Source organism: Tachypleus tridentatus, chromosome 6 (genome assembly GCF_004210375.1).
Source record: "Tachypleus tridentatus isolate NWPU-2018 chromosome 6, ASM421037v1, whole genome shotgun sequence".
Classification (NCBI taxonomy): domain Eukaryota; kingdom Metazoa; phylum Arthropoda; class Merostomata; order Xiphosura; family Limulidae; genus Tachypleus; species Tachypleus tridentatus.
In genome coordinates, this window is record NC_134830.1 from 133,251,090 (window position 1) to 133,266,947 (window position 15,858).

General features: G+C 34.1%; 1 protein-coding gene and 1 long non-coding RNA gene across 4 annotated transcripts in view; both read right to left on the minus strand.

Annotated features, from left to right (window-relative positions):
• Positions 1–15,858, minus strand: part of LOC143253709 (uncharacterized) — a 397,296-nt gene that overhangs the window by 66,471 nt on the left and 314,967 nt on the right. The gene's annotated exons all lie outside the window — the stretch shown is intronic.
• Positions 14,283–15,858, minus strand: part of LOC143253698 (uncharacterized) — an 82,786-nt gene continuing 81,210 nt past the window's right edge. Inside the window, exon 4 of the mRNA XM_076507969.1 lies at positions 14,283–14,435. Coding sequence (XP_076364084.1) covers positions 14,375–14,435 — 61 coding nt within the window. The 3' untranslated portion in view covers positions 14,283–14,374. The remainder of the gene's footprint in view (positions 14,436–15,858) is intronic.

Below are 15,858 nucleotides of genomic sequence, written 5' to 3' on the forward strand. Positions count from 1 at the left end.
ATTGATACTAGGTGCCACCGCAAGGCCGCCCGTCTACAGGAATTCAAGGCGAAAGTGTTGTGTTAGGGTTGAACCCCTCAACCACCAAAGTCCTATCCCCCCTTCACGAGTCACCATGCACGGCGTGAATATTTAGATCCCAGAGGAGATAAATTGAAAGAACAGAACTTTACCTGAGAGTTTCGCTCACTACGTACAGGAATCCTTATCGAGGGGAATGATCGACGTAACATATACTTTACTAATGTGATACATGCTCTTGTGTTAAGATTTCCTAAGAAGACACCACACAACATAAGCCTATCACAGTCAGATGTTCTTCCCCCACTTCCCGTGGAACTTCTGCATTGTTTGTTGTTAGCGCAAAGGTACACGAGGGCTATCTGCGCTAGTTGTCCCTAATTAATATAACCATCTGATTATAACGTCCCCACTACCGAAAGGGCGAGCATGTTTGGTGTTACGGGGATTCGAACTCGCAACCCTCAGATTACGAGTCGCGCACCTTAACCATTTAGCCACACAATGGGCTACCTGCACTGTGTCTACTACAGATATCGAAACCCGGTTTTTAGTGTTATAAGCTTTACTTATCAGTTTTACTGCTGGGCCAATGGTGGGAGACGAACGACAGAGAAACATTTGACTAATTTTGCTTGAAGTGACGTAACAGCCTTTTATTTTAATTTATAAGCTGTACGTAAAGTCAGAACTTTGTTAATAATATGGTTGGATGTTTTCAGATACGAAGTATTTTTTCTAAAACCATTATGGCAAGTAAAGCATTACAAATCGTAACTTTATAAATAAAAGACAAAATGTTAAAATACTGCAAATAATTTTAGAAAATCATGCGAATAATTAAAATGCTAAAATAATCCTAGCTAGTTAAATTATGAAAATACTTTACTGTTGGACTTCAACAACATGAGAGGGAAGTTAAATTTACTAATCAATGTTATTATATATATTTAGAGAAAAGCTCTTCAATGTCTTTATGGGTAATTCTGTAGGCTTATGATGCTGATAATCTTTGATGGGCAGAGAACAGAAAGCTCATTGTGTATCTTTGGGCTGAACAACAATTAAATCGAAACGGAATTTGAAATAAAATACGAAATTTTCCCATTTAAATTTGACCACTTTTAGATAACTAATAAAATTATCATTTCTAAAGCACCATGAATCAAAATTTACCAAATCTCCTCCATGTTTTTAAACAGTAACCATGGCAGCCAGTGTAATTATATCCAATGTTTGTAAAAATGTAATGACAGTCTTATAAAAGAAATGTGATGTAAAAGTATATAATTTTTTCTTGATTTTACTTATTTAAAAGTACAAAATAAAATATTTGATAAATTTGTTGCTGTTCATTCTACAAAGTTTTATCAACAAATAAAATACTTTTTGAGTACTTAAGCAGGAGTAAATCCCAGAAAAGTTACTTAAGTAGTATAATAAAGTGATGCTACTCTGATAGCCACTTAACTGTTAGAGTTAATCCTAAAACTTTTTCCCTTATGAAGCCCAAATCATGAGATAATGCCTTTTAGAAATCAAGAAGACCCAAAATGTTGTGTAGGGAAGCATCACCGTCCATTCGTAGACCACAAAATTTCTGACTGTTGAGATATGCACCTCATTACTAAAGCAAGGCATTCATAGACATATATCACTGGACAAGGTGACAGTAAAGGAATCTATATCTTGGTATTGTTCCAATCTAAATGCTTCTCAAGATAAAAGAGAATGATCCTGAATAAGGAAACTGTGAGTTGTTCTTCATGATCCAGCAGTTGCACAATGGCCATTGAAAAGATTTCTTGTATGGTTGTCCCAAAGTCATGAGGAATTCAAGTGATGTTAATATTGCCTAAAGCAATAGAACCATCCAGGCAGTGAGAGAAGGACAGGTGAGAAAGAGATAGGCTTCTTGTTCCGTAGCATGGAGCCAGTTGGGAGTCAGCTGAGCCAGACTGGTAAACATAATGATAAAAATACCCAAACTGCAACATTGGAACAAAAACAGATGTCTGAACTCTAAAAATGAAGCCTGCCTTGGTTGCTTCTGAAAGTAGAATTTGGGTTGATATTCTAAATCAATTGATGAGATTGCATCAACAGTAACCAGTCATCTAGGGAATAATGTATTCAGAGGGCGAAAGAGTGAAAGTGATGAACAAAAAGGTACAATTCATCAAAACCCATGTAATACCAAATATAGTTTGAAGGTAAGAACCCTAAACTGTACCAGACCCTTGTGCACAAAAGCACTGATACTGGTGGGATGCCACCACTATGATAATGTGCAGAAAGGAGCTGACAAAATTGAAACTGGACATATTCAATATTATTAAAATGGCAACTAAGATTTAGAAATGAGTCATTTGTGAAGATCATCTATCTTTTTCACCTGTATTGATTCCTGGATGACAGAGTCCTGTCTTTTCAGACCCAAAATCCAAGGGAAAAAAAACCTGAAAATAATTGGTATGATTCTCTATCTCTCTACCTCATTTTTACAATACACTCACAGCTCCAATGTGTGGAGCAGGATATGAATTGTGAATCAACATATTCAAAGAATGATACACTAGCCACTATGCAATGCCTGCCTCTACATTTTGTGGCACATCTGAAAACATTGTAAACTAAAACAGTCTTTTTTTTTAAATCCTTTATTTGTTTTGTGTAAATATGTTATTTGCATATAATGCTGTCATTATTGTATGTGTGCTAGAGCAAAATTACTTAATGATTTTAAACCACTTACTTTATTTATTACTTAACAATTTTAAACTACTTACTTTATTTTCAGATAAAGAATTTCAAACTACTTTCTTTATTTATTGCAAATAATTTTAAATTTCATACTTTATTTGTTAAGTAATGATTTCAAACAACTTACTTTATTTATTAAGTAATGATTTTAAACTATATTTATTACAAGGGGATTTTCGACTTTTTTAAATTTATTACAGAAATAATTTTAAACTATTTACTTTATTTATTACAAAGTGATTTTGAGCTACTTACTATATTTATTACAGAGGGATTTTAAACTACTTGCTATATTACAGAAGGTATATTAAACTACTTACTTTATTTATTACAGATATATTTTTAAACTAGTTACTTTATTCGTAACATAATGATTTCAAACTACTTCCACGGCTGAAAGGGCGAGCATGTTTGGTGCAACCTGGATTCGAATCCACGTCCCTCGGATTACGAGTCGAACGCCTTAACACGCTTGGCCATGCCGAGCCCAAAAAGTGAGCATGTTTGAGGTGACAGGTTATTCATAAATAAATAGGAAAATAATGGTTAAAAGAGTAATATATAAACAAACTCAAAAATTTTAATAACAAATATGAAAGTATATTAAAAATAAAGTAAATAAATTCTCAATCATGTAAACTACCTTGTGGAGAACTTAGCATTACTTACTCAAGTTTAAGTTACTGACATTAAAATATTTAGATACTTCTTCATCAGTATTTAAATACTGGGACAAAAAGCCTAACTTTAGGTAGCTAGCTTGTCTCAGCAAATTTTCAAAACAAAGGGGAAGAATGGAGGTTTAAAAGCTACAAAGGATTTTTATTTCCTTTTAACATCACTAATTATTAAATGACAGAGTGGAGACTGGGAGTTTGTTGTGGGAAGGCAATAAATCTTAGTATTTAAGAGATAACTTTAAAATAAAATGAAACCAACATAAACTCAAGATCTTTTTATCAAGTTACTCTACTCCTACTTATAATAATTTCAATTTAAAGGTAAGCTGGTAAAAATCCTAATAAGTAATAAAATCGAATCGTGTATAAGCGAGTTCCATGCTTAGTATTTCTGATGCATAAAAATGAATACATGTAAAAGCCAAGGATCAGGTGGTTACGCTTGGTTTCTCTGGCTTTCGTGAGTTACAGTTGTCTAATTCCTCTTTTAATTGCTTGTTACCATTTTAGTTGTATTTAATTACTAACAGGAACGTAAATATCTCCTACATTTTGGCACTTTTTCTTCTACATAAAAGATTGCCAAGGAGGGATTTCCCAGGGCCAAATCAAATATACTATTATGTGTGTGACAGCGCAACAGTGTGGCGTGAAGATACGCAAGATCCGAATAGAAAAGCTCAAAATACTCCTATGAAAGAAAGTATTGAACTGCATTTCCACTCTATCGACGCATGTTAAAAATAAGTAAGAAATTAGGCAAATATGTGTTTGGGAATTATTACCAAAAAGCCTTTATTAGAACAGACTGAAATTATCAATTATCTGTGGGAAAGAGGACGGCTTCTCTCTAGAAGAAAAAGAGATGTGTATGTAATCATACGTTCATCGTGTGTTTTAATTCTTTATCCAAAGGCAACAATATGTTTTTGTTGTTTTTTTAATTTTGCGCAAAGCTACACAAGGGACAGCTGCGCTAGCTGTCCCTAATTCAGCAGTGGAATGCAGCTAGTCATCACCGCCCACCGCTATCTCTTGGGCTATTCTTTTACCAACGAAGAGTGGGATTGAACGTAACATTATAATGCCCCCACGGCTGAAAGGGCGAAAATGTTTGGTGCGACGGGGAATCGAACCTCAGATTACGAGTCGCAGCCTTAACCCACCTGGCCATGCCGGGCCGCGTCAATATGTATCATATTTGTTCAATTACAAGCAGTACGTTCAAGAACAACATGTAGCATGTTCTTGGGAAAGGTAATTTTATATATTTACTATTAATTTTTTTGTGCATCGCTAGTTTCATACAAAACAGATTTGGTTTTCAGTGTTTCCTTTCATTTTGAACGGGTTTTTATCCTAGTATAAATCATATAAAAACGAAAAGAAAAAAAGGTTCAAAGATAAATCTACTCTACACTTGTTTGAAAGAAGTAAATGTTTGGCGGTTTTTGAGGATTCCTTCTTGTTTTTGGTATACATCGTTATTTAGTTTTGAAACACGTGTTCTAATCTGACCAATGGTTTAATTAAAGAAGTAAACTTTAATTGGCCCTTTGTCAGAACTTTAGTCTTCTTATTGGACAGGCCGATATTAAGCCTACCGGAAAAGTTTACTAAAATGTTTTCACACCTAGAGATGAAGAAATTAGAAAGATAAAATAGATGTTACAAGTTCGAGAAAAACTAATTCGTAAGTTGAACTAATACCGACAGACATAGTGGAAGGGGCAACCAGTCATCAGCGACTGTTAACCAAATTTCATGATAAAATATCACTCTTATAACGTACTCGTAGCTCAAGATGCGGCACACCAAAGTCCTTCAGATTATCAGTCCAAAACTCTAATTACTAAAACGTATTTGAAATATTATTCCATAAAAAGGTTATTTTGTGGTAAGCATATTCTAGTGATCATAATTTAAAACTGAGTAGAAAGCTACAATTTGTTTCAATATGAATGATTAAGTTTGTTTGGTCGCCGCCCCTGGGTCACCAATCTACAGGAACTCAATGTCAAAGTGGTGTGTTAAGGTCAGATGTCATCGATCATGGCCAACCTTCCTCCCCTTGATAAGTCTCACACACGACAAACAGGTGAATGGATATTCAGATCCCTGAGGGGGTAAACTGAAAACAGAGAACGTTTTCTGGAAGGTCCCCTCATCATATACAGGTATCTATCTTTAGGGTTTTATTATTAAAGGGTGCCACATCTATCCGTCATCATTTGTAGATGACCAGGCAAGAGTATGAAGTTTAGCACAGGGAGCGTGTTGTTAAGGGTGAGTTGCTATGCCCCAATGTCAGGTGACCATGTTGTCATAGTATCAAATTTTGTCACCACAGCGTGCGTTGCTAAGTTGCCAAGACAGGCTGTCATAATGAAGGTTACATAATGGTACCACAAAGAAAAACATATGTCTCTAGAAAGCCATGCATTACACAATACATGTGTCATCATGTCTGTAATTATGCACTAATAATTAAATACATTGTTCAATACAAGATGCTTAGTTCTAATTAATTAAATAACTTATGATTAATTCTCTGAATTAATGATTGTTAAATCATCATTAAAGGATGCTTATCATTAAATTAGCTACATTTCCTTACAATTTAAATTTTTTTGAAAGTATAATCATTTAATTAAAATTTACTCATTCAATTTGTTAAAAAATTCATTGCTAAATTATAGCATTTCCATTTCTAAGAGGATTTGATCTTACTCAGTGCGATGTGTACAATAAATCACATATATTCAATTAATATTATTTTAACGACTTACTATAGTATCGTACACAAGTCATCAACATCTATATTTTTATGTTAACATACATTACCTGCCATCAATAGGTTTCCTTCTAATTTAGTATAAAAACATAACGTAAGGCTTTGTTGGAAACTAGTATACAAGCTAATACTTTCACCTTCAACTCAATCTTCTAAACTTCTGAATTAAATTATTTTACTGTTATATCATCGAAGCTGTCAAAAAAGTAAGCCTTTGTAATAAATCAACATGAATATGAAGCATTCAACATAAGCACCACAGTTGCCCCAAGAATCAAATGATAATTTTGTGGTTCGGGAACGATACATATTCAAGTTCCTAACGGCTTAAAGGTAGGTTTTAAAAATTATAACGATAAATATCGGGATTCAATACTCTAGCTAGTAGAGCACATAAGACAAAAAACAAATTGTTTTATGCCTTATATTTCTTTTCTTTGTTTTCTGTAAAATGTGTTTTTCTCATAAACTTTAATTAAATAAAAAATAATGAGGGACGCGTCTGTAATCTTGTCAAACCTCCTTTCCTGAATGAGTCAATTCATTTGACGAATAATTTCTGGGCAAAGACGACGTCCGCTGAAGGAGAAGATATATTAGATGATAAAGAGTACATTAAACAGTGCTGACAAATAAGTTAGGTCGTCAAAGTCTACAGGTTAAGAGGAGAAGGAAATAAATATTAAGGGAAAGAAAGGTAAAACAAGGATCAGGTGGAAACACGGGTCAGTAATATTCCATTTGTCATACATCCACGAACTAATTACAGACGCTCTTCTATAGCCACAAAGTTATAAGACAGATATAATCATTTTTGAATAAAGGGTAATAATTGTCACTATAATTATTTATTTTTTACAAATATGGAATATATTGCACTTTTTGAAACTCCGATTGTGAACATTATATGAATATATAAGGTGACAAATAACACTATGGAAAATATTTTAATACTTTTTCTTGTTTCTGGGCAGAAAGCGATATTTCCCAATTACTTATGCCTAAATTAAATGGAAAAGACCTATTTTTCTCTTCAAACTTTGCTTTTGTGACCTGGGTAATGAAATTTTCAAATTTACCCATTTTCGACAACATTCCAGATAGATTCAGTACTGAGTAGCTGATAGAGAATTTTCTCGAACTTACAAGAAGTTTCAAGAACTTTCTAGAATGTTGTAGAACCTACAAGGATATTCAAGAATGAAAGTGTGCAAGTCACAAGTCTAAGGAAGCTTCTTTACTCGTCAAGATGGGCTCTGCTTCTGCCCCAGTGTACCCGGTCTGTGCGAGACAATTGGAATTGCCTGTAATCCGAACGAGTGGTGCCCCTTTGTTGATAGCTCATCCAGAAGCCTCATAGTTGTGCTACTTCATAACGGGAATAAGTTTCCGTCTTTTCCTCTGGCTCATTCGGTGCACCTAAAAAAGGAATACAACAGCGTCAAGACCTTGCTAGAAGCCTTGAAGTATGATGAGTTAGGCTGGGAGGTTATCGGAGACTTCAAAATGGTGGCATTCCTGATGGGTCTCCAAGGACGCTTTACCCAGTTTTTCTGTTATCTTTGCCTTTGGAACAGCAGGGACACCACAGCGCACTACAGCAGGAAGCACTGTTCCCAACGGATCGAGTTCTCTGTAGGGAGGCACAATGTGAAGTGTGAGCCACTAGTGGACCTCCAAAAGGTGTTACTCCCACCATTGCACATAAAATTGGGTCTAATGAAACAATTTGTCACAGCTCTTGATAAGGAGTCTTCAGCCTCCAAGTACCTTCGAGAGTTCTTCTCTAAGCTGACTGAGGCAAAGGCCAAATATGGTGTCCTCGTTGGACCACAAATAAAAAAGACCCTGGAGTACACAGAATTCCCCAAGAAGCTCAGTTGGAAGGGAAAAAAAAGCTAAAAGGAGCTTTGTCGCAGTGGTTTGGTGCTTCTTGGACAATCACAAGGCTGAAAATTATGTGGAATTTGTTAAAGCTGTGGTGAAGAACTACAGCAAAATTGGCTGCAGGACGTCCTTAAAAGACCATATCCTTGTCGCTCATCTTGATAAATTCAAGGAGAACATGGGAGCACACTCAGAGGAGCAAGGCGACCGTTTCCATCAAGACATACAGGACGTTGAACGCAGCTGTCAAGGAGCGTATAACGACAACATGACAGTGGACTATATTTGGGTCTGACACGTGAAAGTGATTTACATTACAATCGCATATCTGGAAAAACTACTCACTTCTAAACATTTTTGTATAACTTAAGTATAAGTACATGTAAATATTGATTTATGTGTTCTTTTATTCAGACCTTATTTAATTAAAATATGCAAATTTGCCCGTTTTTATATAGAAAATAGGTTAATTTCTAAATTTCATTATCCAGATCACAAAAGTAAAGTATGAAGGGAATAATGGCCATTTTCTGTACTTTTACAACATAAGCAATTAAGAAATAATACATACTATCCAGGAACAAAATTTGTGTTACACAGTGTAATTCAATATACATATCTTAAAGTGCAATATTTCTCATTTCTAGAAAAATGTAGTTGAATTATATATATGTATATGTGCGTGATAGACGTCACGGGATTTTGATGCATCGTTTCTGGAGTCTGTCAGTCACTGTTAGCGCGCTTTTTGTTCTTCTATAATGAATATTTGACCTTAAGATAGTGATTGACATGAGTTTAAGATTTATTTCAGTTTAATGATTTTTTTATAAAGTTTCAAACATACAAAAGGAACTCTAGATTTAACTAAATAATTCTCTCTACTCCTTCAACATATTTTCCCGTTAAGTTCATTTTATCTCACACAGGAACTTTTATTTTCTGATTGTACTAATCAGCGGTTGGTTAATCAGTAAGTGGTTTCCAGTACATTCAAACACGTCATTTATTCGCCAATGAACAGTGCATAAAAATACAGGAACTGTTGATACGATATTCCTTTTATCACTATCCGTCGTGTGTCTGTGATTAAGGCTTGGTTTTCTTCTCTCATTAAAACTATAGTTACGTAGATATGTAAAACAGTGCACAGGTCATGAATGAGAGCGACATGTCTTTGTTGTCACTTTTTAGGTATTTAAGGTAACTACTCCCGTATGAAAATTCTATGTACATACATTAAAATGCATTATTTCTCACTTATGAAAAATTTAGTTATATTATATATGTATGTGTGTCTGTAAGTAAGGCTTAGTTTATTATAAAATATATAATGTCTATAATCTGCTAGTTTGTGGTTGTAAACATTCTGTGTGAAGAAATGAATATCAAAGTATAGAAAATAAACTTTACCAAAAGAATCAAGGATCTTAGAAATTGAACGGTGAGGTAATGTTTGTATTTGTGTTTTGACTATTTATAGTAACATATATTAGAACCATGAGTGTCAGCTATGTAACTGCACTATTCAGATCACTGAAAAACCACGACAAAATAAACTAAAAACACAGAGTTTCAATTTTCTAGAAACGTGGCAGCAATGCATAGTGTTTGGTTTTCTTAAAAGGCCTAAATAGTATTCAACAAAATGACATCTTTTACTTGTTTCTTTTTCGGGGTTTGTAAATAATCCGATGAATTTTAAAGATGAATGTTAAATTTCACCATTTGGACACAGTATATCCGAAAGTAATAATTCAGTGCCTTAACAATAGGTTTTTATTATTATTAAATACATGGAAAGGAAGGAATTTCTGGAACAACTTTTTCTTTCACTCCTCTCTTCCACATTTAATGAATAACCCAATGACATTGAACTGTATATATTTCTGGTCTGAAAGAAGAAAGTGTTGATAAAGATTGATTGGTGACTATGACGCGCGCGGCTGACCACAAACATATATGCAAAAACGGCTCGTTTGGGTTGAGAAAATATTTTACATAGAAGAGCGAACAACGTTTCGACCTTCTTCGGTCATAGTCAGGTTCAGAAAGAAAGAGGTAACTGACCGGAAGCTGACTACATGATTGAAAGGGGTTGTGTAACTGATTGTCGGAATGTAGAGGGCGGTGTTAGATATTTGAATATATAATTTTATTTATTTTATTATATTAATATAGGTATAAAAGCGTTCCTTTATATTGGTTTATTTTGGGTTTAAGTTGTTGTATAAGTAAGGCTTCTTTAATTTTGCGTTTGTTTATGTTTGTTTCTTTATTTAGTATTTGAGTGTAGAAAAATGGAAACCAGATTCAAAGAACATAAAAAGTCACCTTCACACGTTTCCGAACACTGCAAGTCAAATAAACACAACATAACCATAGAAAACACTCAAATACTAAATAAAGAAACAAACATAAACGCAAAATTAAAGAAGCCAGTATAAAGGAACGCCTTTATATCTATATTAATATAATAAAATAAATAAAATTATATATTCAAACATCTAACACCGCCCTCTACATTCCGACAATCAGTTACACAACCCCTTTCAAACATGTAGTCAGCTTCTGGTCAGTTACCTCTTTCTTTCTGAACCTGACGATGACCGAAGAAGGTCGAAACGTTGTTCGCTCTTCTATGTAAAATGTTTTCTCAACCCAAACGAGCCGTTTTAGCATATATATTTCTCTACAAGTGGGTTTTCTCGACATCACTGATGACCACAAACATGTATTCAGTTTCAATCTGAGGTGATTATGAACGAGTTCACGAAAGATTCACCACTTAAACACGCCAGGTAGTTCAATTAACACGCTGACTTCTCTCTCTCACTTTTGTTTTACATAAAAATTTCAGATCTAGATAAAGTCAATGAGTGCACCCTGTTAATAAATACAAATAACTAATTCACTGAAAACATCTCGTCAAATATCTCACTATCAATAGAAGCCGAAATCAATCAACAGTAATTTTAAGAAAGCAAAAGTTATTTGTGGATGAAAAGACGAAAAGATTAACCGTAGAGGTGTAAAAGCTAGTTGTGGCTTTAAAGACGCAAGGTTTAGTTGCAGTTAAGGAGAGATGAAAGCTAGTTCCAGATTTAAGGACGTAAGGTTGAGTTGGAGCTGGAGCAGAAGGTCAAGTTGCAGATGTAAATATGTAGGTTTGTTTCTAGCTTTAAAGAGATAAAAGCTAGTTGTAGTTGTAAGAAGATGAAAGCTACAGCTGTAGTCGTAAGAATGTATGGACTACTTGTACTTGTAAGGCGATAAAAGCTATAATTGTAGTGTAAGACCATACGGACTAGTTCTACTTTTAAGTACTTAAAAATTGTTTGTTATTGTGAGGACTAATGAACTAAAACTGAAGGTGTGATAACTGTCCAATATGTTCAATATTTAGTTCGCATGCAAACTGGAGACGTAGATGTATATGGACTGATTCTCCCAGTGAGAACGGCACATGCAAGTTAAACCAAATTGTGTATACAACTGCAGATAAATTATCTGCAGATATCTTAAGTTACTGAAGCAAAAAGATGTTGAGTAAGTTGCAGACGATGTTTTTCTTTCATCCATAATCATTTCCAGATTTGACGAAATCCCTAATCTAAGTTATGTTTCAAGAAACGTAATCTCACCCTCCCCTTTTCACACAAAATACATGAACTGGTTGATATATGGGGAGGACATGGATTAATCTTTTCTCTGGGAACTAGAACAACTGTTGTTGATACAGTACTGTCTTTCTGTATTGGCAGCTAGACTCATTTGATTAAGGTGCAGAATTCTGTTCTGACACGTCACATATGTACTGCTTGTTCCTTATGTGTGCTACTTTAATTGAACTGTTTCCCCTCTCAACGATCACGCTGGGCTTCTGATAAGTTTAATATGTAAGTTTTGGAGTTCATAACATAAAAATTATTTGCTCATTAATTTTTGATATGAACTTTAAAACATGCTACGTTGTTTTGTTTTTTTCTCTGTCGTCAGTTGCACTTCAACGCAAGTATTTTTTTAAACTACTTTTCAGATACTTTTAAACAAAAGATTTGTGTGATCCATCCTGGAAATGGTGTTCAGCGCCGTCTCTTTGTTTGTTCACTTGTTTGATGTTGTATGTGATTTCTTAGATAATAGCCTGGTAATAGGAGGTTGGGTGTCAAATTACGAAAATGTTTGTGTGTTTAGAATTAAGCACAAAACTTCACAATGGGCTATCAGTGCAATGCCTATCACGGGTATTCAAACCCAGATTTTAGCAGCGTGAGTCCGCAGTTTTACTGCTATGCCACTGGCGGACATTTATGAAAATGACAAACATGAAAACGCACAATGATTAAACTTACTAACAGACAACACAGTGTTAAGTAATATATTGACCTTACACCATTTGATTTAATTTCGTAAGATGTATTACCAAAATATGATTTTTAGATAGCACAAATGAACTATCTACGATATGTCACCCGCGGATAATCGAACTCCAAATTTAGGATTGTAAGTGAGTAAACGTCGCGCTGATCTACCGAGAGTAATGTGGACTTAATTTCGATCTTCTTGGGTTTGTTGTTAAGCCCAAAGCTACACAATGGGCTGTATGTGCTTTGTCCATCGTCGGTATCGAAACAGAATTTTAGTGTTATAGGCTCTTTGTTTAATAACCAAGGAGTTTTAACTTAGTAGTTAGTTACTAAATCTCAAATCTTTAAACAAGAGATTAAATATGAACGTCACATTTTCAGTAAACTTACCATTTTCTTTCACTAATAGTGAGAACAGCAATTGATAGAACTCGATAAGATGTGTATCGATATGCAGAATCTAATTTCTCTGAAAGAAGGGTAGATTTCAAATAATCTAGTCACGTTTATTGTCTTATGCGCTTCATATTAAACGGTCAGTGTAATTACAAATTGTTTTTAAATAATGTGTTTGAAAACAGTATTTAATAGTACTGTGAAAGTGCACAAGATGAAATTAAATGTCAGCTAAAGCCATCCAATATTTGAAACTGTATGTTAGTTTCAAAATATCTTAAACTTTCAAGATGGGTGAAACAATTATTAGTACAACTTCCGATCAATATCTATGTTTCTATTGGTGAAGCATTCTTGACACCAACAGTATCAGACCAGCTTTGAATATTTCACGTAATCTCGCCCACACTGACTTTATATCATTTAAAACAACGTCCAGGTTATTTGGATAACCCAACATTATGTTCATTTTTACACCTAAAGAAACGGAAGCCTAATACAATATCATTTTACTTTCACACATTTTTTTTACGGCTAAGCCAAAAAAGTAAATACAGGACAAACAACAAAATGAACGCAAACTATAATAAAATGGTTACATTGGTTATTAGGTAGGTCTAGATAATCTCCTATCTTGAATTGATAGGTTGGCATGAAAAATAAACTCATTGAGCAAAAATCGCAGAGTTGTTTTTTCTTTCTTCGAAAACTAAATTATGTTTGAAAACGTAAGCGTTCTTATATCGATCAATTTTATGTACTTAATATGTTATGAAATTTTCTTATAATTGCTACTGCTGCTAAAGTTTTCTTTCACTAATTTTAACTCATTAATTTTTAATATTAGCTTTGAAATAAACTGCATTTTCTCTTCAACGCGAATCTATTTTTACATCATTGTGAAAACATCTTTTGAAGAAAAGTTTTGTCTACTCCACCTAAGACTGGGTATTTAACACCATATGTACGTTTAAACTTTCCTGTGGTATCTTAAACAACAGATGTTCTTGTTAATGGGCCACTGGATGTGATATTATGAAATTTAAAATGGAGAATGACGCAAAACGGTTGGACGTCAAACTCGTAATCTGAGAGTCGCTGAGATGTAAGCTCGACTCGTAATCTGAGGATCGTGAACTCGAATCCTTCTCGTACTAAACATGCTCGCCCTTTCAGCCGTGGGGACGTTATAATGTTACGGTCAGTCCCACTATTCGTTGGTAAAAGAGTAGCGTGAGAGTTGACGGTGGGTGGTGATGACTAGCTTCCTTACACTGACTAGTCTTACACTACAAAATTAGGGACGACTAGCGCAGATAGCCCTCGTATAGCTTTGCGCGAAATTCAAAAGCAAACAAACAAAAAACAATATATTTTCATTATCTTTTAATGACTGAATCAGTAAAACTTGGAGTTCAGTGATTAACTCTTCTGTATTAGGTTGCTGCGTTATATAAATCTGCTTAACAGCAACTTTCAACCCAGTCCCGGTTTCTTTGTGCTTTATTTCCAGCTGCTGAATCACTGAAACATTGAAAGAAATATCATTAAAATCTGTAATATATTGGCACGTAAAGACGTCACCAGATTCTGGTGATAAAAGTATTGTGCTTTAAAAAACAAATGAACAATGAAATATTACCTAATTAAAGTATTTGTAAGATGATAAAACTTTATGCTTATCTTATTATACAGGAAATACAACATCATACGTTATTAAATATCTCATTATATGAAGACTACTATAAAGTATCAATAAAAAATAAACAGCAGATTATATTGACACATATAAGCACTGCTTTTAAAATAACATCAGTAACTTTTTCAAATAGCTTTCAGTTGTTACAATCGAAATGTACTAGTAATGTGATGGATTTGGAATCTTTTCAGCTAAGCATTCATGAGTGAAATAATCCATGGGGGTAAATGTATGCTTTTAAGCATAATAATATAAATGTCACTATTGATTATTCTGTTCTATAAATCTTGTAAATTTGTGTGTGATCAAATGTACTTTAAAATTTCACAACATAATGATGTCTTTCTACACTGTTATTTTATTTTTCATAATTTGCAAAATACTATCTTTTAATCAAACTGTGCAACTATTCAGTTTCAAAATTTTAACTTTCTGAACTATGCAACTATTATTGTGTTAATTTTTAACACAAACTTTTGTTGATGTAAAATGAAGTAGCTACATTTGTGTGAAATGGATCAAACTGCACACTTGTAACTCTATTTTCTTTATTCCTTGGTAGGTCAGAAATTGGGAAGATGTTGCTAATATTGAACATTTCTATATTTAAGTCACATTATCAATACATGAAGAATATCATTCTACAGACTGGTTAACCAGCACATACATTTTTTTTCAACGTTACACATAGTGTAATAATGTTGTGAAAGTTATAATTTTCTGTACACAAAATGTATTTTCATGCCATACTAACCTCCTTCCATATAAATAGCTATTGTTATCCATTGTTGCCCTTTATATGCAAAACATTTTTTTTCACGCATAACAAAAGTTTTCTGCCTCTCCTCCAATAAAAATGACTTTGGTGGTTACGGGGTCCGACTTGTAATCTAAGGTTTGCAGGTTCAAATCCCAATCACACCGAATATGCTCACCATTTCAATCATGGGGGCGTTATTATATGATGGTCAAGAGTAGCCAAAGAGTTAGCAGTGAGTGGTGATGACTAGCTGCCTCCCATCTGGTATCACCCTGTTAAATTATGGATGGCTAGCTTTGCGCTAAACTAAAAAAAAAAACATTCCAGTGTGTGCCCTTGAAAATTACCAAGAGGCAACCCTCAACCAGTGAGAGTGCCATATACTCTGGTTACACATTCGATTTTCTCTATTCAATTCAACCAGACTATCACTAGGAATTTTCCCAGAAATTGGAAGCATCGGTTTTGAATGAGAAGGAAATGTGGAA